General features: G+C 60.3%; 3 protein-coding genes across 6 annotated transcripts in view; 1 reads left to right on the top strand and 2 right to left on the bottom strand.

Annotated features, from left to right (window-relative positions):
- Positions 1 to 1,027: 1,027 nt before the first annotated feature.
- Positions 1,028 to 4,895, top strand: FSCN2 (fascin actin-bundling protein 2, retinal). 2 transcript variants are annotated; one of them, XM_064150698.1, is made up of 5 exons: positions 1,028 to 2,064; positions 3,830 to 3,986; positions 4,085 to 4,206; positions 4,284 to 4,451; positions 4,536 to 4,895. In XM_064150698.1, the coding sequence occupies exons 1-5, from the start codon at positions 1,242 to 1,244 to the stop codon at positions 4,739 to 4,741; spliced, it is 1,476 nt and encodes a 491-aa protein (XP_064006768.1). In that variant the 5' UTR covers positions 1,028 to 1,241; the 3' UTR covers positions 4,742 to 4,895. The 2 variants fall into 2 exon arrangements, with proteins under 2 accessions (XP_064006768.1, XP_064006767.1); XM_064150697.1 differs by having other exon boundaries at positions 4,085 to 4,251.
- A 1,292-nt stretch (positions 4,896 to 6,187) lies between these two features.
- On the bottom strand, positions 6,188 to 16,901 carry FAAP100 (FA core complex associated protein 100). Of its 3 annotated transcripts, XM_064150695.1 has the most exons (9): positions 16,124 to 16,441; positions 15,089 to 15,207; positions 13,358 to 14,322; positions 12,106 to 12,256; positions 9,919 to 10,691; positions 8,937 to 9,073; positions 7,680 to 7,796; positions 7,083 to 7,169; positions 6,188 to 6,965 (listed from the first exon to the last, which is right to left on the bottom strand). In XM_064150695.1, exons 1-9 carry the CDS (start codon positions 16,352 to 16,354, stop codon positions 6,840 to 6,842), a joined length of 2,706 nt encoding a protein of 901 aa, XP_064006765.1. In that variant the 5' UTR covers positions 16,355 to 16,441; the 3' UTR covers positions 6,188 to 6,839. The 3 variants fall into 3 exon arrangements, with proteins under 3 accessions (XP_064006765.1, XP_064006763.1, XP_064006764.1); XM_064150694.1 differs by lacking the exons at positions 6,188 to 6,965; positions 7,083 to 7,169; positions 7,680 to 7,796 and adding an exon at positions 16,803 to 16,901 and having other exon boundaries at positions 7,816 to 9,073; positions 16,124 to 16,313; XM_064150693.1 differs by lacking the exons at positions 6,188 to 6,965; positions 7,083 to 7,169; positions 8,937 to 9,073 and having other exon boundaries at positions 7,686 to 7,796; positions 16,124 to 16,452.
- Positions 16,902 to 18,466: 1,565 nt separating this feature from the next.
- Positions 18,467 to 22,026, bottom strand: part of NPLOC4 (NPL4 homolog, ubiquitin recognition factor) — a 37,723-nt gene continuing 34,163 nt past the window's right edge. The window contains exons 15-17 of the mRNA XM_064150696.1: positions 21,681 to 21,797; positions 20,382 to 20,484; positions 18,467 to 20,065 (exon numbers count right to left, since the gene is read on the bottom strand). Of these exons, the coding sequence (XP_064006766.1) occupies positions 19,908 to 20,065; positions 20,382 to 20,484; positions 21,681 to 21,797 (378 nt within the window). The 3' untranslated portion in view covers positions 18,467 to 19,907. The remainder of the gene's footprint in view (positions 20,066 to 20,381; positions 20,485 to 21,680; positions 21,798 to 22,026) is intronic.

The following is a 22,026-nucleotide window of genomic DNA, read 5'->3' as shown; positions in this document are numbered from 1 at the left end:
GGGTCAGTTACACCGCAGCAGGTAGCGCAGCCGTGGCTCGGGTAACGCAGCAGCTGGGGGGACGCAGTTCCCCCCGCCCCCCAGCACGGTAAGAGAGAGCCCAGCCATGAAAAAGTCATGAGGCACCCTATCCCCAGGACCTATTTTCAGGAACAATAACTGGGCACCGTGCTGACACCAGAGCTGCCAGGCTGGGGGGAAGGTGACAGCAGAAGCATCATGGCCTGGTCCGCACTGTGGCTCAGTGGCATCACTGATGCATGGCCGTCACAGATGGGCCAGGTGTCTCAGTGCTTCAGGCTGCAGGTAGTAGCCAGGTTCAGTGCCAAGTGCCTCTAGATGCCATTCCTGACCGTTCCCAGGTGTTTGCAGCGAACCAAGTTCCCTGTGACTGTGCCTGATCCAGCCGAAGGGTCTCAGCTGGGCAAGGCAGAAGTGGGGACTGTCCTCTGCTTCCCTGTTCACCTGCCAAGGCAGCACACCCACACCAACGTCCTGAGCTTCAGGTGGTCTCAGTCCCGTGGTGCTTGGAGGACTCCACACACTGGGGGATGTGGGATCCCAGCCATTGCCCTGGTGGGATTGCTGGGGAGGCAGCCGTGACCCCGATCCACAGCTGCAGGAGGGATTTGGGGCCACAGGACAGATGGAGGCCAAGGGCCCCAAAGCAGGATAAAAGGTTTAAACTAATCAAAATGCCTGGCTAATTGGTAAAGGCGCTTAGGGGCTGGCCGGGAGGCGGCGCGGCTGGAGGTGACCTGCTGCTGAATCCGAGGGGCTAGTAACCTTAGCCTGCCGGGAACGGATACGCCGGCCCGCGTCCGGATCGGGTTCCCACCCAAGTTTTCCACCCGTGGCTCTGCAGTGGAGCCGGCAAGAGCCGGGGGTCGCGGCGACGGACAGCAGTGTGGCCACGCTAGCTGCGGAGCCTGCCAGGGACTTCTTGCGGTGTCCCCTGGCCCAGGGTCTCGGTGAAAGCCCCACTCCAGGTAACGGCCGCCCCGGTGTCCGCCGCAATCTGGCTGGATTTTGTAATCCTACCTGCGGCTAATTAAACGGTCTGTGGCCCCCCGGCGCCCCCCCGCCGTGCCCATCCGTGCCAAGCCATCCATCGGGAGCAGTGCAGCAGCGGCATTGGGGAAGCGCAGTGATCAGCCGATCGGTCCCGCCGCGACGCCTGGGTTCGGCAGGGCCGGGGAGCCCCTGCCGGCCCCCTGGGGGCCACCCCACTCCTGCGGAAGATGCCAACGAATGGGATCCACCAGGTCCTGAAGATCCAGTTCGGTCTGATCAACTGCGAGAGCCGATACCTGACGGCAGAGAGCTTCGGCTACAAGGTGAACGCCTCAGCACCAAGCCTCAAGCGTAAGCAGATCTGGACGCTGGAGCAGGATGAAGCCGACAGCTCGGTTGTCTTCCTCAAGAGCCACCTGGGCCGGTACCTGGGTGCTGACAAGGATGGGAAGGTGAGGTGTGAGGCCGAGCAGCCAGGCCGGGATGAACGTTTCAGCATCATCACCCAGTCGGACGGGCGCTGGGCGCTGCAGTCGGCCCCGCACCGGCGTTTCTTTGGTGGCCGGGAGGATCGCCTGTCCTGCTTCGCCCCCAGCGTGACGGAGGGCGAGCTCTGGACCGTGCACTTGGCTATGCACCCCCAGGCCAACCTGCTGAGCGTCAGCCGCCGCCGCTACGCCCACCTCAGCGCCCACGAGGATGAAATCGCCACCGACAGCAACCTGCCGTGGGGTGTGGATGCCCTCATCACCCTCTGCTTCCAGGACAAGAAGTACAGCCTGCGCACCGCCGACGAGCGCTACCTGCGCTGCGATGGCACGCTGGTGCCCGAGCCGGGCGCTGGCACTGGCTACACCCTCGAGTTCAAGGCGGGAAAGCTGGCTTTTAAGGACTGCGATGGGAAATACCTGGCACCCACAGGGCCCACTGGCACCCTCAAGTCCGGCCGCAGCTCCAAGCCGGGCAAAGATGAACTCTTTGACCTGGAGGAGAGTCATCCCCAGGTGGTTTTCACAGCGGCCAATGGCAGATATGTCTCTATCCGGCAGGGTAAGGGCTGCCTGCACCCTGCTCCCTGCCTGCACCCTGCTGCTCGCACTCTGCTACCTGCTGCTTGCCTGTACTCTGCTGCCTGCTGCCTGTGTGCACCTCGCATATGCAGGGCTCTGTGCATGTGCATAGGGGGTGTGTAGGGGGTTGAGTGGGTGTGCAGGAGGTTGCATAGGAGTGTATGGGTGTGCAGGGCTACATGGGTGTGCATAGGAGATGTGATTCTGTGTGTAGGGCCCCGTGGGAGGGTGTAGGGGGATGTATAGGGGTGTGTAGGTGTGCAGGGCTCCATGGGTTTGCATAGGAGATGTGTATCCACGTGTAGGGCTCCGTGGGGATGTGTTGAGGTTGTGTGTGTAGGGCTTCGTGGGGATGTGTAGGGACTGCATGTGTGTGTGTGTGTAGTGCTCCATGGGGATGTGTAGGGACTGCATGTGTGTGTGTGTGTAGTGCTCCGTGGGGATGTGTAGGGACTGCATGTGTGTGTGTGTGTAGTGCTCCGTGGGGATGTGTAGGGACTGCATGTGTGTGTGTGTGTAGTGCTCCGTGGGGATGTGTAGGGACTGCATGTGTGTGTGTGTGTAGTGCTCCATGGGGATGTGTAGGGACTGCATGTGTGTGTGTGTGCAGTGCTCCGTGGGGATGTGTAGGGACTGCATGTGTGTGTGTGTGTAGTGCTCCGTGGGGATGTGTAGGGACTGCATGTGTGTGTGTGTGTAGTGCTCCGTGGGGATGTGTAGGGACTGTGTGTGTGTGTGTAGTGCTCCATGGGGATGTGTAGGGACTGCATGTGTGTGTGTGTGTAGCGCTCCGTGGGGCTGTGTAGAGGTTGTGTGTGTGTAGGTCCCTGTGGGGATGTGGAGGGGCTGTGTTTGTCTGCAGGGCTCTATGGGGATGTGTAGGACTCTGGGGGTGTGTGAAGGGGATGTGTGAGCATGCGTAGGGGCTATGTGTGTGCAAGGGTGTGTAGGTGTGTGTGTGCGCAGAGCTCTCTGTGTGTGTAGAGGGGTGTGTGCATACCCACACTGTGCAAGCAGGGCTCTGGGCAGTGCCTGGGCGTGCACACATTCGCCTGTGTGCTCCATGTGTGTGCATGGGTGTGCATATCCTTGTGCAGCCTGGACATGTGTGTGTGCAGGGCTCTTCCCAGCACAGTGTGCTAACACCTCTGCATGTATGTGTGTGTGTGTGTACACAGCTCTGCAGTGCTGCACACGTGTAGGATACAGTACAGCACCATGGGCACATGCATAGGGCTCTCTGCAGTGCAGTGGGTGTGCAGGGAGGTGCGTGGGTGTGTGTTTGCACATACAGCTGTGTGTGTGCCCTCCCCTGGCACCCCAGAACAGGCTGGAGATGTTGGGCAGAGCCACGCCCACAGTTAGACCCCACAGTTGGGCACAGGGTCGATGGGACCCTGACTCCTAGAACACACGGAGGTCCCTGAGGGGCCCTGCTTGGCCAGGCAGTAGTGGCTGTATCGTGCCCTGGGCTGCCCCGCTGTCCCCACGGGCACTGGGAACGCACCATCCCTCTGCCAAGAGGCTTACAGCCGGGTGACGGTGGCGGGCAGGCTATAAATAGGGGGTTTGTGCACCACGGCGTTGGCCAGATGGACAACCAGATTAATCAGCCCAATTAGTACGATTGCTCGCAGAAGGATTTACTGCTGCCAGCGAGGGTCTGGGGGAGGGAAAGCTCAACCATGGCTCCTCAGCACACATGGCTGGAGCATGGCAGTGCCAATGGATGATCCCATCTGCAGGTGTCAATGTCTCAGCAAACCAGGATGAGGAGCTGAACCACGAGACCTTCCAGCTCCAGATTGACCGTGAAACCAACAAATGCAGCCTCCACACCAACACTGGCAGCTACTGGACCCTCGTGGCCCATGGGGGCATCCAGGCTGTGGCCACCGAAGTGTGAGTGGGATGGGGTTATGGTAGGAGACTTGAGGTGGGAGGGCAGGGAAGTGAGAAAGAGCAGGCTGCACCAACTCATGCTCTCCCTCTGCCACCAGCGGTGCCAACACCATGTTTGACATTGAGTGGCGTGGGCGGCGTGTGGCCCTGCGTGCCAGCAATGGCCGTTACGTCTGCACCAAGAGGAATGGGCAGCTGGCAGCCGTCAGCGATACTGTGGGTAAGTGCCAGGGGTTGGCAGGGGGTTCTGCCATTGGTCCCCCACGCTGGGGTGCTCAGGGCCAGGCTCCTGTGCAGGGGAGGATGAGGAGTTCACTCTGAAGCTGATCAACCGCCCGATGCTGGTGCTGCGGGGCGAGCATGGCTTCGTCTGCTACCACCGCGGCTCCAACTTGCTCGACTCCAACCGCTCTGTCTATGACGTCTTCCACATCAGCTTCAGCGATGGCGCCTACCAGATCCAAGGTGGGCAGTGGGGCAGAGGAGAATACTGGGGTGGGGGAACTGCTGGCCAGACTCTCACTGACAGACCCTGGGGACTCTCTGCAGGCCAGGGAGGGAAGTTCTGGTACGTGGCGAGCAGCGGGTCAGTGTGCAGCGATGGGGACCTCTCTGAGGACTTCTTCTTCGAGTTCCGGGAGCGGGGACGCGTCGCCATCAAAGCCAAGAACGGGCGGTACCTGCGCGGGGACCCCGCCGGCACCCTCCGTGCTGACAGCGAGTCTGTGCTGCGGGCCACGCTCTGGGAGTACTGATGCCCTCACCGTGGTGTCCCCCAGCCCACCCTGCTCTTGGGCTGGCTGCGGGCACCAGCTGATTCACTGGCAAAGGATGGCAGTGGAGCCAGCGGTGGCACTTCTATGGCAGCTGTGTCCCTGACTCATGGCATTAAAGTCAGTCTGGATCACAGCACCTCGCCTTCCTTCCCCTTCTCCGTGCCCAGCCCAAGGTCTGTGATCCCAGGCAGAGGTTGCTGTCCTGGGACCCTCCCACACTCCAGGAAAGGGCCAATCCTGCCCTTTTGATGGTACCAAATTGTACTGGAGTGTTGATCTGCCAGAGGGCTGGGAGGCTCTCCAGAGGGATGTGGCCAGGCAGGATCAATGGGCCAAGTCCAGTGGGATGAAGTTCAACAAGGCCAAGTGCCAGGTCCTGCACTTGGGTCACAACGACCACACGCAATGCCACGGACTTGGGAAAAGAGTGTCTGGAAAGCTGCCTGGTAGAAAAGGATGTGGGGATGCTGGTCAACAGCTGGCTGACCATGAACCTGTGTGTGCCCAGGTGGCCAAGGACAACAACAGCCTGCTGGCCTCTATCAGCAACAGTGCAGCCAGCAAGAGTAGGTCACGGATTGCCCACCCTGTACTCAGCATTCATGAGGCCACAACTCAAATACCGGGTTCAGTTTTAGGCCTCTCACTCCAGGAAGTACATTGAGGTGCTGGAGCATGTCCAGAGAAGGGCAATGAAGCTGGTGAAGGGAAGCTGTCTGGAGAACAGGTCTGGTGAGGAGTGGCTAAGGAAACTGGAGTTGTTTAGCTTGGAGAAAAGGAGACTCAAGGGAGATCTTCTGGCTCTCTACAACTCCATGAAAGGAGGTTGGAGTGAGGTGGGGGTTGGTCTCTTCTCCCAAGGAACAAGCAATAAGGCAAGAGGAAATAGTATCACAGTATCATAGTATCATCAGGGTTGGAAGAGACCTCACAGATCATCAAGTCTAACCCTTTACCACAGAGCTCAAGGCTAGACCATGGCACCAAGCTGCACCAGGGGAGGTTTAGGTTGGGCATTCGGAACACTTTCTTTCTTGAAGGGGTTGTCAAGCCCTGGAACAGGCTGCCTGGGGCAGTGGTGGAGTCCCCATCCTTAGAGGGACTGGAAAGGTGTGTAGATGGGGTGCTGAGGGAAATGATTCAGTGGTGACCTGCCAGTGCTGGGTTAATGGTTGGACACGATGATCTTAGAGGTCTTTTCCAACCTAAACAATTCCATAATTCTTCACTCCTGTCCCTGGCACTGCTCTGGGCCACAGACACTCTCAGGCTGCCGTGGTATGTGGCAGGGACAGATCCATGAGGAGCTATGCAGCAAGCCAGGACCCTGCAGGGCCAGGATGCCCACGGAGCCTCTGCCAGGCTAGGGCAGCAGGAGCAGGGGAGCTGGCTGGAAGACGAAAAGGAAAAGAGACAGGCACTGGCTGAGCAGCACACGATCGTTTTCATGGCAGACAACAGATTCACAGACACTGGAGCGGCGCGGGGCAGGACTGGGCCAGAACCCCCTGCACTGCCACAGAGATACAAGATCATTTATAGAAACAACGGGGGAGTGGAAAATCCCCCCTCCCCTGCCCAGCAGAAAACGGGGCTCCCCCGGGTGGGTGCCCGCTGGGCACCCTGGCACAGCACCCTGTTTATCCTGATCCAGAAAGGCGAGGCGCCGCGGGGGCACAGCCCACAGCCGGCACGGCATGGCAGCCACCGGGAGAGCACTAAACTACCACGGCTAGAACGATCCACAAGACAGCCCCGGGGCAGCTGCCCACCGGTGCGGCCAGGCTTGGGAGGACGACGGCAGGGCCGAGCCGGGCCAGCCCAGAAGCCCCTGCTCTGCCGCCGGACCCCCACCGCCCCTTCGGTGCTGCCGACAACACGACCACGAAACACGCACAGACAACCCCCCCCAGCCCCGGCCCCGACCACTGCCGCGGCCGCCCCGCCCTCGCCGCCGGCCCTGCTCCTGCTGCGGGGGGGCTCTCTCCCCGCTGCTGGCCCGGTGGGCTCCCAACCCCGGCCGGCGGGGCTCGTGGCCCCCGGGGCACGCTGGCCACCGCCCTCCTCCCCCCACCCCTCACAGCAGAACCAGGCTGGGGTTGCGCAGTTGCCTGTAGATGTTCAGCAGTTTCTCGGCCGTGGCAGCTCCCTCCTCGCCGAGGGCCGGCTGGTCTCGCAGGGTCTGCGCCTCCTTCAGCAGCATCTGCGGGAGGGAGAGGGAGCTGGAGAGATGTCTGGCTGCAGCAAGGGGGGGTCCCAACGGCGTGCACTCCATGGGGAGGAGAGCGGGACACAGCGAGTGCCCACCCTTGCGGCTCACCTCATGGTTGGCTTGGATCTGGCGCAGGTACTGCATGCGGAGGTCGGGTGGTCCTGAGCCCTGTGCTGCCTGCTCCAGCACCAGTGTCTGCAGGGAGCACAGAACTATGCTGGGCTGGGTGCTGGGAGGATGGCCGCAGCAGCACCCAGTGCTGGGGAGCCCCAGTAGCACCCAGCCCCGGGAGAACCAGCTGCAGCAGCACCCCAGTGCCCAGGAGCCCTGGCCATGGCATGAGACAGGAGGCAAGAACTCTGCTTGGCAGGTGCACTGCCCAGCTTTACCTAGGCCTGGCACTGTTAGCTGGTGCTGAAGTGCTATGAGGAAGGCTGCCAAGCTTCCTTTAGCTGCCAAACTGACTGCTCAGGGCAGACAGCACCTCCCTGGGCTCCGTAGCCTGAATGCCCAGAGCTCAATCTGGGGCTCGAGAACGGAGTGAGGTACACCATGGTTCTACTCCCCAGCCATGCCAGGCTGGCTGCCACATGGTGGTGCCAGTGAAACCCTCTCAGAGCCCCTGGCTGCACCCCCAGGCCTTGCCTTGCTCAGTGTCCCCTCGTCCCAGCAACATAGCCCTGTGGTGGCATTGGCCAAGCATACCTGGATGCGGCGGATGACAGCGTGGTGCATCCTGCACATGTGGGCCAGGGATGGGCTCTCCATCAGGATCTCCACAGCCTGGATGGGGCCTGCAGGGCTAAGGTCGTTCATGGCCACCTAGAAAAGCCAGCACATCCTTGCTGTCATCCCCTGCTCATGGCCACAGCATTCCCCAAAAGGCTCTCAACCTTCCTACTTCCTGAACCCCCCAAGCCATTAATTCTCCAGACTGGTACAGGCAAACACAGCAGAGATGCTGCCAGCTCACTTGGGCACATAGGACCCTCTTGGCCAGCCCCTCTGAGAGGAATTTGCCTCCAGCCAGCCCCAGTGCCCACTAGACCAGCAAACCTTCACCAGCTCATTCTGCCCTGGCAGATATGGCTACTGCAACTGGTAGAGCAGCTGCTGGGGCTGAGTGGATGCCCATTCCCTGCCACCCCAGCAGATTTAATCCTGAAGGCTTAGCCTGAGGAGAATTAACTCTCTCACTAATCACCCTGGCCATATTTGAGCTCTCAAGCATGAATCAACTTGTGCCAGGTCACTACCACATGCAGAGCCTCTGGGCACAGGGTCAGCCTGCCATGGTGGCAAAGCTGAGAAGCAATTTTGGGGTTTGGTGTTAAGGGGATGGGCTGCAAAGGGCAGATCTACTCTCTTAATCCAGTCGTGTTTTCCCCTTGCTTCACAGCACCAGCAAAGTGCAGCCACCCAAACCAGGAGGGAAAGTTCCTTTTCTTCCCACAGCTGAGCCCAACATCAGGTCAGGGCACCCAAGGCTACTGTGGCTCAGCAAGGCTGGGCAAGAGATGGGCAGGAGCAGCAGCCGCAGAGCTCCAGTGGAAAGGTAGCAGCCAAGAGAGCCTGCAAGGGTCTTGTGGGTCAGTGAAGGGATGCTGGAAGGTGAGGGGACATTGCCTTTGCCCTTCTGAGGCCAGGGAGTTCTGCAAGGACACTACAGCAGCCCAGTGCCCTGCCTGACAGGGAAACAAGAAGGTCTAGGGTACATAGACCCACTCAGAGAGGGGAAGAAGTGGCCACAGCCTTTGGGAAGTCCCAGTTTGGGAGAAGGGAGACTGGCGAGGTAGCCCAGTACGTAAGCCCCAGCCCCACAGAATCTGCCAGGCTGCATCTGGACCCACAGACTGTGGTCAGCACGGTGAGGCCATACATCACCCAGCCCCTTGGCAGGAGGCTGGGACTGAGCTGGCTCAGTGGGATGGAGTCTCTCTGCAGGGCTAACCCCTTCCTTGCCTCTCGGACAAGCAGCTGAACCTCGCCTCCGTCCGGTGCCGTGCCGCGCACCGATGCCACCTCCCCAATGCTCAGCTCCTGAGCCCCAGGGTTCTCAGCCAGCAGCCAGTGCAGCGTGGCACAGCTCAGCGGGACATCTGGGGACAGAAGGACAGAAAGTGGAGCTTGTTACATGGAGCAATGGGATCAGCAGACCCACTCAGGCTAGAGCATTGCAGCCAGCACTTGAGAAAGCAGAGCAGCACCTGTGAGGCCAGAGCTGAGGCAGAGACTTGGTCACACAACTGTCATTATGTCCATGTGCCAGACACGTGCCCAGGTGGTGACTATGAGGGGTACTGCAGCCCCTTTTGGCCCGAAGAAGGGGCTGGTGACCCCTTCAGTCTGCATGCATGGGCTGTGATGCTTTTAAGACCCCTGCTACAAGAAGGACATTGAGGTGCTGCAGCACATCCGAAGAAAAGCAATGAAGCTGGTGAAGGGTCTAGAGAAAAGGGCTGGTGAGAAGCAGCTGAGGGAACTGGGGGTCTTCATCCCAGAGAACAGGAGGCTCAGGGGAGACCTTGCTTGATACAGCTCCTGGAAAGGAGGCTGGAGTGAGGTGGGGGTTGGCCTCTCAAAGAACAAGCAGTAGGACAAGAGAAAATGGTATCAAGTTGAGTCAGGGGAGGTTTAGATTGGACATGAGGAAGTTCCTTCCCTGAATACCCTGGAGCAGGCGGCCCAGGGTGGTGGTGGGGTCCCCATCCCTGAAAGGATTGAAAACCTGAGTAGATGTGGTGCTGAGGTACATGGCTTAGCGGTGATCTGGCAGTGCTGGGTAAAGGGTTGCACTGGATGATCTGCAAGGTCTTTTCTAACCTAAACAATGTTATGATTCTTTTCTGTGACTCTGTCCCAGCCTCTCCTGAGACAGCCACAAGTGCCTCTGCCCAAGGAGACACCCCAGGAGCTCCTGGGATGCTCCTCTCCAGGGACCCACCTGAGCTGGAGTTTTTCAGCGCATTTTTCAGCAGCTCAGAGGACACCCTGATGGATGCTGCTGAGGGTGGCTGGTTCCCCTCTCCAGGGGCTTTTCCCTCCTCAGTCTCAGTCTGCTCCTGGGACACTTGGAGAAAGGTCTCCACAGGATCTGGTGGGGCAGGGGGGGCAACTGCCGGTGGGGAAGCATCTGGCCCGGGGGAGCTGCTCTTGAAGCGGAGGCACTGGAGCATGTCAATGGTGCGTTCGCTGAGGGGCAGGCAGATGCCCTCTCTGTCTGGGGAGAGGATGGGCGAGTCGTCGGGCAGGAGATCGTCCAAGGCCTCGGAGGAGTCGGAGCCGCTGCCCAGAATATCTCGTAAACTGTAGTAGAGGGCACAGGAGATGGTCAGAGGCAGGTCCAGCTTGGTGTCCGCAGAGGAGCCCAGGGGCAGCGTTAGCTCCCTCTTGTTCCCAGGGAGAAGCTGGTCAATGGGGAAGGTGAAAGTGGTGGCTGAATCCACAGAGTCCTCCTCTAAGGCACAGGGGCTGGCCAGGAGCTGAACACAGAGGGTCCAGCCCTCCTCAAGGCTGTACTCGCTGCAGTTCTCCAGCAGACAGGAGATGGTGACAGTATCTTGGAGCAGGAGGCAGCTCCAGTTGGCAGTGACAGTGCAAGCGATGGGCTTCTGGCCTTCTTGGCTGGACAGCAAAGCTGCACTCACATTCATCACCTGGTTCAGGCTGGCCAGGGCTCGGTTCTTCTGGTCCACTGCCTTCTTCAGGAAGGAAACTCTGCAGGGACAAAGCAGACAGGCTAGAGATTTGGGCAGAGAGGAACCCAATATAGTTCAGCAAGGACAAGTGAAGGGTCCTACACCTGGGGAATAATAACCCCCCGCACCAGAACAGATTAGGGCTTGATCATCTTGATCAGCTCCACAAAGAAAGACCTGGAAGTCCTGGTGGACAAGCTGCCTGTGAACCAGCAATATGCTCTCACGGCCAAGAAGGCAAATGGTCTCTTGGGGTGCATTAAGAGGACTGTGCCCAGCAGGTCAAGGGAGATTCCCTTCCCTTTCTACTCTATCATAGTAAGGCCACATCGGGAGAAGTGAGTCCAGTTCAAGAAAGATGAGGAAATCCTGGAGACAATTCAGTGGAGGCTACAAAGATGACTATGGGACAGAAGTATTTCTCTGATGAAGAAAGGCTGAGAGACCTGGGGCTCTTTAGCCTGGAGGAGAGCAGACTGTGAGAGGATCTTCTCAATGCTCACCAATGGCTAAAGGGTCAAAAGGTTGGGTCTGGACTCTTCAGTGACGCTCAGCAACAGGACAAGGGACAGTGTGTGCACACTGGATCCCAGGAGGAAAAATATCCAGAACATGGGGAAAGACTTCTGTGTTTTGAAGGTGCCAGGGCCCTGGAGCAGGCTGCCCAGGGAGACCGTGGAGTCTCCTCTGGAGAGATTCCATATCTGCCTGGACATTGTGATCCTGGGCAACCTGCTGTGGGTGACCCTATTTTAGCAGGGATGTCAGGCAAGATGATCTCTAGGGGTCCCTTCCAATCCCCACCATGCTGAGATTCTGCAGGCACTGAAACAGCAGAACAGATGGTGGCTGGGATGATGGTTAGTGCTGGGAGTGCAGCATAGGCCAGTGCTAAAAGGTGCTGTGCCCTCATGGCAGACGAGCTGAGCAGCCCCTGGCACAAACCTGGCACCCTGAGCCACCCCAGAACTCCCCCTGCCCTCCTCAAGGCATCTCGGACTGATGCTGCTCTGCTCACAAGCTCCCACTGGCTGAGCTGACCCTGCAGAGCAGCTCCAGTCAGCCAGACCGCAGGGATCCCCATCCTGTCTCCCAGATGGCAGCGGAGGCCGGAGGCACACCCCTGCCCTGCCCGTTACCGCCGACTTGGCAAGTGCTGCTGGGTGTCTGGGAGCGCCTGGCACCCTGCCTGTCCCACCTTCTGCCGCCGAGGCTGCAAACAGCAGCCTGCCTGCAGCGCCTGCGCCGCCTGCGCTGCCCTTCAACACTTCTGCTGCCCTCTCAGGGTCACAGGCAGCTCCCCAGCCAGGCTCCTGTGCTCTGCAGAGAGAAGTGCTGGAGCAGCTACTTCCAGAGACCTCACAGGTGAGGCACAAATTTCAGCGAGGTACCCATAAACCTGACAGCTTGCAGGGCAGGATCTGGGGCTTTACCTCTCCGAGGTGTTGCCTATCCCGGACAGCAGCTCCTTAATCCTCCGTCCGGCCTCGGCAGGTGTCAGCTCCACGTCAGTGTCCTCGGGGCTGCATAAGCCACAGGACATGAGGCGGCCTTTGGCTGACAAGGCCAGCAGCTCCGATTCACCTGCAGGCAGAGGTGGAGATGTGTCAGGCTGGGAGGGCAGCTGAGGCTTCCCTGATGGCTCCGGGGTGGATGCAGAGGGATGGGCGAGCACAGGACAGCACTGGGTGCTCCAGGACAGTAGGAGCTGGAGGTATCACCTCAGCTGCCGACGGTTACAACAGAGACGGGACACAGACCATGGCAACACAACCACCTCCCTGAGAGGCTGCTCCACTGAAGTGGGCAGCACCCACTCTTTGTGCCTGTCCTGTCCCCACCACGCCAGCCATGCTTCCCGGAGCTGGCTACCCCCCAAGCCAAGCTGGGGAAGGCACCGGGGGAGGCTGCAGTGCCCCAGGAGCCAGCGCTGCCATGCAGGGTGCCCGGCAGTGAGAGGCATGCAGCTCCGTGGGCAGGCAGCAGGGCTGGGTATGTGCAGGGCTGCCTGCCTTGCCCTCACGTGGGTGTCCCAGGAGCCTCTCCTCACTTGCCAACCTGTTCTGGTCCCATTTTGTCCCGTGCAATGGCCTCAGCTACAGCTATGGGATGCTTTACCCCCACCTATGCACCTCTGCTCCCGAAAATGCCTTGCTGTGTGCCCAGGCTGGGGTCAGGCACTATAGGCTGACCTCGCTGAGGTGGGAGGACACAATTAGCACCCAATTATTGCCCGAGCTGTGGGGCTGGAGAGCGCAGTGCGTGCAGGCTCCAAGCGGCCACGCAGGCGGTCCTGGTCCAGACAGCAGCATGTCTGAACCCCTTCACTTGAGCGAGCCTCATCCCAGAGCTCCCCACGGGCCGCCCAATGAGACACGCAGGGCTGGTGGAAGCAGCATCCCACGGGAACCCCTGTGGACCGTCTGGCTCCTGCAATGCCGAGCAGAGGAACCGCGAGTGGGAAGGGAAGCGAGGAGCCGGAGCTGCCAGCAGGCCTCGCGCTCAGCCCGAGTCGGCATGCTCGACACAAACGACTTACAAAAACGAGGGGAGTCAACAAGAACGGGTGGAGGACGGAGCCCGATCTGCACCATAAGGAGGGGTGGAGGCGTACGGGCCGGGATAGGCAGCTATCCTGCCCCGCTCCACCCCACGCCCCAGCGCACGCCCCGCTGCCGGCAGTACCTTCTGACGCCCGAGAAGACAAGGACAGAGCCACAACGCTACAGATACTTAAACTGGCCGGAGAGAGGACGGGAGGCAGGACGCCGGTGCAGCTCTCGGCATCCTCGGGGTCGGAGGAGTCTCCGCCCCAGTCCAGGTCGACGGCGGAGATGTCTGAGTGCGTGCTGTAGTACATGCGGCTGCCGCTGCCGCAGGCTGCACAGAGGATGGGCCCGCGCAAGTAGTACTCCCTGAGCTCCGGCACCGTTGCCTCCTCCCTCTGATCTGCCTTGACGGCCACCATCTTCCCGTAGTGGCCCACGGCCACCACGCAGTCACAGCCAGGGTCTCCAAACAGCTGCTCGTCCTCGGCATCCTCCGCTGCCCTCCGCTCTGTTCTCAAGGCCCCGATGAAGACGATCGGCTCCTCCAAGTGATGGAGGATCTTCACGGGAGGGTCTTGGTTTGAAACATCATGGCAGCCATCGACAGCTGGTGAAGAGCTGAGGGCTTTCAGTGGCACGGAGCAGAGCTGTCCATCCGGGAAGCCACAGAGGATCATAGGAGACTCCAGCATGGCGGCGTCGATCCCAAAGAGCAGACTGAAGAGAGGTTCCTCCAGCACAAAGCCGCCTGAGCACCACAGCCCCTCCTCAGTCCCCACGGTGCCCGGGGAGGAGGCGCAGCAGAGGACAGGCAGGAAGCAGGAGGGTGGCCCATCCCTGTCATCCCCGGGCTGAGGGCCAGGGCAGAAGCCCACCTCGCTGATCTGCCGGTACGGGGGACTCTCTTGCTCAGGGCGAGGAAGCTCATGAAGCTTCATCCACCATTTGCCGTGAGCCTGGGACAGGGTGATGACAAAGTTGTTGAGCAGAGTGAACATGGACAGGCTGGAGTCTGGGAAGATGCAGGCATCTGAGTCCACGGGGAAGACGCCGGATGGGCAATTGCTTTCTTGGCCGTCGCCATCCGTCTGCTCCATTAACCTTCAAGCAAAGAGGGAAGAGCTCTCAGCCAAGCCATGGGGTGAAGCCAGCACTTCCCTTGGCTGCCTTCTTACCCTGGCCCTCAGAAACGAGCTCCCTGCAGCACAGCTTTTAGCATCTGCGGCAAAAGCAGCGGCAAGGACAGAGCCAGAGCTTCAAACCGTACCAAATGCAACCTGCGTCAAGGCAAGGAGAGGGCAGCGGTGGAAGGACCAAAGAAGGGCAATGAAGCTGGTAAAGGGTTTAGAGCACAGCTCTAATGAGAAGTAGCTGAAGGAACTGGTGTTGTTTACCCTAAGGAGACTTAGGGGAGACCTTCTTCCTCTCTACAACCCCCTGAAAGGAGATCACAGTGAGGTAGGGTCAGCCTCTTCCCCCAAAGAACAAGTGACAGGACAAGAGGAAATGGTCTCAAGTTGTGCCAGGGGAGGTTTCAGTTGGGCTTTAGGAACAATCTCTTCCCCAAAAGGGTTGTCAAGCTCGGGAGCAGGCTGCCCAGGGTAACAGTGGAGTCCCCCTCTGGAGGAACTGAAAATCTGCGTAGATGTGGTGCTGGGGGACACGATTTAGTGGTGACCTGGCAGTGCTGGATTAGTGGTTGGACTCAGTGACTCAAAGACTTTTGTCTTTTCCAATCAAAACGATTCTGTGACACTACGAGGATGGGCAGGGTTAGGGTAGCAGTAGAAGTCCAATGCTTCATCCTAGCTGGAGAAGCAGCCCCAGTACTTCAGGGCTAACAGCACAGGGCTAGCAAGCAGCTCACCTGCTCTGCTGGTCCAGGGAGACACAGTAAATGCCGCTGTTGGCACAGAGGATGTAGAGCTGCCGGGGTTGGGGCAACAGCTCCACGTGCCACACCTGGTCAGGGCATCGGTACACAGCCTAAGGGGAAAACCAGAGAGAAATGTCACTTTCCTAAGTGCTGACAGCAGCAGGGACAGGGCTGCGAGCACCAAAAGAGGCACAGAGTTCATGCTGAAAGAAAGCACTGGAGGGGCAACACTCCCTCCTGGGCAACCCCAAGGCAGCTGTGAATTAAAGCTGTCAGCTCCTGCTAGCACAGCTTAGAGGCAATTTCAGCAGTAAATGGGTAGATTTTATCTGGAGGACCCAGCTGAGCTTCCCTGGGTGAGGGGTTCTGGGTGAGGACCGGCAGGGGGTTGGTGAGGGGAAGGAGGCAGCCGGGGTCCCTCCCGCTCCCGGAGGGGAAGGCAAGCAGCGAGGAGAGCGCCGGTACATGCTCTACTTTCCTGCCAGGGAGCGCAGTGTAGGAGGCAGATCCTGATATTACAGCTCTGCCTTTCTTGGAAAGGATAATAGGAGCAAATTAAAAGAAGCAGCCGTGTAGAGCTCAACAGGACGACTGCTGTTAGTCACAGCACAGACAATAGCGAAAGCCTTCGTAGGTGACAAATCAAAGAGACGTTGCCTCGCCCGGGGAGGAAAAAAAAACCCAACCAACAACCCACCCCTCCTCCTGGATTAACGAAACGTTTGCCTTGCAAGTTCAGGAGAGGGGCCAGACGGCAGCACCCCCAGCCCGTCCCCAGAAGGGGCTTTGCAGCTGGGTGAAGTGGGTTGGTGCTGCTTATGAAGTCTGTGGATGTGGGACCCTGATGAAAGGACTCCAGGAAGGTGTCTGGTCCCAGACCGGGTGACCGATGACAGGGAACATGATCAGCATCTCTGTCGCTTTCATTCTGCCCCGGGGCGGTGGTCCCAGAGGTTCCTGGTCCCAGAGCACCTTCCCAGCACAGGGGACGTAGGGTGAAGCCCCCAGCCCTGCCAAGCTGCTCACCTTCAGTACCTTCCCCTCTTGGTCGTAGACGTAGACAAACTCGCTGCCGTTGGAGAGGTAGATCTCGTTCTCGTGGCACAGCACCCGGGGCTTGCCCGCTACCAGTCCCCCCACCGGGCAGCAGAAGCCGGCTAGGTAATCCACCCGGTGTCCCACATGTGCCATGGTGCCAGGAGGGCGCAGTGCCAGCCTGAGGGGCGCGGGAATGGGGGTCAGTGCTTCGGGGCTCATGCTCCAGAGACAACCACGGCAGAAGCGGACGGGGCCCCCCTGTATGCCCCTCGGCTGTATGCTGAGCCCGGACCCCACCCAGGACAAGTGACAGCCACAGCCCCCACGCTGTAGGCCAGCACCCGCGCCTGTCGCCTCCCCCATACATCGCAGGCCCAATTCCACAGCCCCATCCCACCCCCAAGCATGAACCCCAGTGCCCCAGACATGCCCATTCCACATCCCAGGCCCCCACGGACCTCAGCCCCACGAGCCCAGCGCCTACATCCCGAACCCTCCCGGACCCTCCCCTCGGCCCCCAACCCGTCCCACACCTCCACACCCACCTCCACCAGCTCCCCTCCCACGGCCTCACTCAGCACACCGCCATCCCCCCCCACCTCGTTCTGTCCTCCCCCCTCCCGCCCCCCCTCCATCCCCCGTTGCCTCCCGGTGGGGCTGCGGGTACCGGGCGGGGGGCGCGGGCGGATCCACTTTACGGCTGCGCGGCGGCGGCCGCCGCAATGGGCGGGGAGTTTGCGACAGGCCGTAAAGCTGCGCGGGGCGGGGATGGGTGGACCCCCGGGGGTCGGTACCGGGAGAGGGAGAGTGAAGGGGGAGGGTGGAACCCCCGCCCGAGTGAGCGCAAAGGAGCGAGGCGATGCTATGCTGGCGGCAGCGGCTTTATTAATGGCCGACGTGGGCCAGGCTGGACAGGACCCCCTCGGGGGTAAAGACACTGTGATACTGTGACTTGCCCCACGGCTGCTCCCCTCCGTGTCCCACCCCGGGGGGGTGAGCGGACCCAGCCCGTGAGATTGACCTCCCCGGGAACTCGGTTGCCACCCCTCAAGCCGGTGCCCGCCGTGCCGTGACCCCCCCGGTGCCGGAGCGTGGGAGTTCAAGGGGGCTGCGGGCAGGCTGGGGCAGCCCCCGGCGGTGGGGTGAGGCTCCGGGGCCGCGGGCCCGGCTCAGCTGGTCCACGAAGGCCTCTACTTCGGCGAAGCGGGCCGAGAGGTGCCCCAGCTGCTCCTTCAGAGCGCTGAAATCCCGGTACAGCTCGTCCAGAGCCCCCGACAGGGACCGGATCCTGCGCGGGGAAGATGGATGAGGGACCCCTGCCAACACCCCCGCCAAGGGGCATTGCTGGTCCGCCCAGCTTGTCCCTACCGGTCCGCTCACCTCCCGTAGTCCGGCAGCACAGTCTGGTGGTCGAAGAGCAGCAGGTTTCTCATCTGAGAAGTGATGGCGAACTTCCAGTTGTCCAGAACCAGCGTTAGGTTGGCGCAGCCCTTTGCCGGTGCCCTCTGGGCTGCGAGGACCGGTAGGGACAAGCTGGCTGGGGCAGGACCCCGAGCAGCCCCAGGAGCCCAGGCACAAGCACGACCCTCACCCCAGCACCCCTCCGGTCCCACACCCACGGGCAGCTGCCCAGTGTCAGACAGCGATCAAACTCTGGCCCTGCCCGTACCCGGCTGGGCAGGTAGGGAGTCCCGAGTGGCAGGGGGTTACCGTCCACTCTGTCGTCCCACGCCGCTGGCTGCCTCCTCAGCTTGGCAGCACAGCCCAGAGCTGCAAGGAGCAGGATGGGGAGAAGCCGTGACATGGCGCTGCCATGGGAGAGTGTGATGAGAAGGGCCCGGCCAGCACCATGATCCCGAGGTCAGGTGGCTGTGGGACATTACATCCCCAAGGGCTCTGTAGCAGGGACCGAGCCCAGGTGGCCACAGGATGTCATGTCCCTGTGGGTCCTGGCACAGGGACCTTGAGCTTGGATAGCCGTAAGGTATCATCCCCGAGGGACAAGCTGGGACCATGGGATGTGGCCCTGTCAGAGAGCCAAAGGGCTCCTACCTGCACTGAGGTCCCGGACGGCACAGACGAGGCAGCCGCTTGCTGGGCTCGGCTCCCCCGGCTCTGGCTCCGTGCGGCTCTTGGCCTCCCTTTTCAACGCACTGCTCTGGCATGGGGCCCGGCTGCACGCTGCTGCGGCACTGATTGCAAACAGATGGCAGAGCCACGGGCAAGGGACGGGGTGTCGAGTGCCCAGTGATGGGCTACAGCATCTACCTGGTCATCCTGGGGGTGTCCCAGCCCTGGCAGAGGGAACGGTGCAGGAGGCACAGCACTGACTCTCATTTCAGATGATTTTATTCGTTACTCGCAGACCCTGGGCTCAGGTCAGCCCAGTCCAGGCACTGCAACACCACTGCGACCCCAAACACCAGCAAACCCAGGGGAAAAGCAAACCGCAGCCTGTGAGCCCTGCCGCGGGGCCGGGTGGCCACTCCGCTAACACCGCTGGGGGTACCAGGGCTCCCTGCCACGCTGCCTGGCCAGAGAAGGTAGTGACAATGCTATCCTTGTGCAAGACAGGGCCTCACATCTCCTTCTGAGGCCAGGAGTGGTGCCCCAGAGATCTGACCATGGCCTGAACCCATGGAGCAAAAAGTTTCCAAGCCAAGACAGAGTTCTTGAGGCACCACAAGCTGCCCCCTCTCCAGCTCAGCAGCCTGGCATGGGGCAACCTCTTTGAGTCTAAATGGGAAGCAAGATCAGGAAGAGCATGGTGTGACCCCCAGCTCTGGCTCTGCAATGGGGAGGACATGCTCCCATGGAACATGGGCACAGGGCAAGGTGCCAGCTGCACAGGCTGGCTCCTTTGCCCAGCCAGGGAACGTGGGTAGGCGCTCGAGTTATGTGGCTCCCCCAGCATGGCCTCACTACAAAGGAAGGCACAAGCTGCTGTCCAGGGCACCTTGCACCTTCCCCAGCAGCTGAAGCACTCTGGGGGGTAACATGGCACACAGGGTGGGAGACACCCCTGCACAGCCTTTGCAGTGAACAGGACATGGGGTGTGCCCAGCCGTATGCTGAAGCATCTCTGCCACACCGAGCACGGCTCTGAACCACGGGAGCAGTGCCAAGCCAAGAGCTGGCACATGCCCACCCCTTGCCTGGTGCCAAAGAGGGGCCCGTCGTGCTTTGGGAGCCGTGCCAACACACAGGGCCCAGCCTGGCAGAGCTGCCATCTGGCCCAGCGCCGGTAACAGCCGTCTGCTCACTCTGCCCGCGCCGTTTAGCGCTGAAGCTGTCGGCACCTGGGCACCCACGGCTGGGAAAGGGGAGCAAAGCTGCAGGCAGGGAGGCACCAAAGCCTCCCTACCATCTCCTCAAGGCTGCTGTGGGCAGGTGAGCAGACAAGGAAGGAGGTCGCCCTAGCTGGGTGTATCACCCAGGAGCCCTGAGCTCCCCCCAGGAGCATCTCCAGAGGCCCTGAGCCCTGCCAGGAGCAGGCTCAGACAGCAGCTGGGGGTGGCTGGGGGACAGCCCGGCTGTGCGGGGTAAAGGCTGAGGTTAAGCATTTGGTTAACCAAGGTAAAGCCAGGGTGCCCAGCTCCTGCTGCGACTGCAAGGGAGCAAGGATTAAAGGGGGAGGGTTGGAGCCACCCCCTGCCCAGCTTCACACCCCGGGGTGGGGGCTGATGGGGGTGGGGAAGCAGAAGAGAGGATGGGGGAGGAACAAGCACCACTCCTGCTGCTTGAGGGTTTACTCTGGAGTCTGCCAGCGTGGCTAGGTCCGGGGCAGGCTGCACATCTCACAGTGGTCCGTGCCAGGCTGGTTCATGTAGGTGCAGTGCTGGCAGGCCCACATGGCCGCTGAGGCAGCGTGCGTCGAGCCGCCCATGGCACCATAGTCTTGCAGTCCTGAGATCTGGACCCCGACTGTGCCTGTGAGAGAAAAAGCACAGTCAGGGCAGGAGGGAAGGACAGAGAAAGGGCAGTCCCTTGCCTAAAACCAGAGCCAGATCCCTGTCCCTGGGAACCTCCCTGTTGAGACACTGCCCTTACCCCCGAGGTTGGTGCCTTGGCAGGTGGTGGCAGAGCTCATATTGCAGCCCCCCACCCTATTCCCTGCTCAGTGCAGTGGGGTTCCTCACCACCAGGGAACAGCTTTTCGTCTCATCGAAGCCTCTGGCAGCCTCTGCCCTGCTCCAGCCCATGGCACAAGAGCCCCCCAGCTCCCAGAGGGAACCCCCTTTCTTACTGCAGAGCTGCTCGATGGTAGCCCACTGCTCCGATTTTTTCCATGTCTGTGCAAGTTCCTCATTCTTTGTCCTCACAGCCTCCAGCAACAAACTGATGCTGTCCTGGAAGTGATAAGAGGGAAAATGGTGCTGGACTAGTGCCAAGGCTGGAGCTGCAATCAGGGAAGTGCGTCCTTGTCCACCCGCCACACTGAGACACAACATCAGCGTGGCAGGGATTGGGAGGGGCTTCTGGATATCATCCAGTCCAATCCCCCTGTTAAAGCAGGGTCACCTACAGCAGGTTGCTCAGCATCACAGTGCCCAGGCAGATTTGGAATCTCTCCAGAGGACACCACAACCTCTCTGGGCAGCCTGGTGCAGGGCTCTGGCACCCTCACAGCAAAGTTTTTTCCCTCACATTCAGACGGAACCTCTTGTGTTCCAGTTTGAGCTCATTGCCCCTCGTCCTGTCACTGAGCACCACTGCGAAGGGTCTGGCCCCACCCTTTAGATATAGATCAGCATTAAGAAGATCTTTCAGTCTGTTCTCCAGGCTACACAGCCCGAGGACTGTCAGACTTTCCTCATCAGAGATGCTCTCCGTAGCATTCAGACATATCCTTTCCTCTGCCTAGAGCAGGATCTCACCTGCAGTCAACCACTGTGCTGCCTTGTGCAGACTGAACTTGGGGTGCAAACTCACTGTGCTGGAGGACAGCAGCCCCCGGCTCCGGCCCCAGCCTGATCTCCAGCTGCCCAGGGTCAGCCCTGCGCAGGCGCAGTCGCAGGCGCCCTCGAAGCCTCTGGCAAACACATGGCCCTTTTGGCCAGCTCACGCCGGGACAGTCCGGCAGTGCAGATGTGAACCGGGGGGCCTGGGCAGCTGCCAAGCTCCAGTGCCCGGCCAAAAGCGGCAGAGCTGCGCAGCCAGGAAGTCGTTGGCCTCACGGAGATTGGGGCAGGGGGGGAAGCGCTGATCTCGCTATCGTTCCAACAGGAATTTCTGATGCTAAGAGAGTTTTAAGAACTATTCCCAGTTCCTGGAGCTGCAGCCAAGTTGGCTCTGTCCAGTCTGTGACTGCGCTGACAACCGCCCCCCTCGCTGCTCCCAGCAGCGCAGCAGGAGCTCTGCCTCTAGTTGAGGGCTTTAGTTTCAGTTCTTAAACCTTCTACCAACAGCTCCACCTCGAAGAGGTGATGGGCCAGAGGGGACACGCCTGGGAGTGGCAGGCTGGGTCTGTCACCTCCACGCATGTCACTGACACCCCAGGAGGAGCTCAGGCAACGCTGACGTGACCTTTTCCCCGGTTACGTACCCGCAGAGGCATGACCTCGTTTGTGACCAGGAAGAGCAGCAGGTGGAAATCGGAAATGATATCCAGGAAAATAGAGGAAGTATTTTGGGACAGGTATGTGGCCAAGCTGTGGAAGTCCTAGAGAGAGGGAACAGTAATAAAGAGAAGTCACTTCCTGCAACATCTTTGTTATTTTCCTGTCTGGATCCACTGACTTTAACACTTTAACATTCCTGTCTCTCTTGGACATCATCTGCAAAGACCCTCCCGAAATCAGATCCCAGACCCAACTGAAGCTAACAACATCCAGACACAGATCTTTGGGCCCACGCTGGCTCTACGCTAGCACCTGAACAATGCCCCTGTG

Source organism: Pogoniulus pusillus, chromosome 11 (assembly GCF_015220805.1).
Source record: "Pogoniulus pusillus isolate bPogPus1 chromosome 11, bPogPus1.pri, whole genome shotgun sequence".
Taxonomy (NCBI): Eukaryota; Metazoa; Chordata; class Aves; order Piciformes; family Lybiidae; genus Pogoniulus; species Pogoniulus pusillus.
The sequence above is the reverse complement of the archived record's forward strand: the minus strand, read 5'-3'. Positions and strand labels throughout refer to the sequence as shown.

Coding starts and splice junctions, on each gene's coding strand:
- FSCN2 (XM_064150697.1), top strand. CDS start 1,242: ATGCCAACGAATGGGATCCACCAGGTCCTGAAGATCCAGTTCGGTCTG. Junction 2,065..3,829: donor ATATGTCTCTATCCGGCAGG/GTAAGGGCTGCC, acceptor TCCCATCTGCAG/GTGTCAATGTCTCAGCAAAC. Junction 4,252..4,283: donor TTCTGCCATTGGTCCCCCAC/GCTGGGGTGCTC, acceptor GCTCCTGTGCAG/GGGAGGATGAGGAGTTCACT.
- FAAP100 (XM_064150695.1), bottom strand. CDS start 16,354: ATGAGCCCCGAAGCACTGACCCCCATTCCCGCGCCCCTCAGGCTGGCA. Junction 14,323..15,088: donor TCCCTGGACCAGCAGAGCAG/GTGAGCTGCTTG, acceptor CTTTGCTTGAAG/GTTAATGGAGCAGACGGATG. Junction 7,797..8,936: donor TTCAGCTGCTTGTCCGAGAG/GCAAGGAAGGGG, acceptor TGGCTTTTCTAG/GTGGCCATGAACGACCTTAG.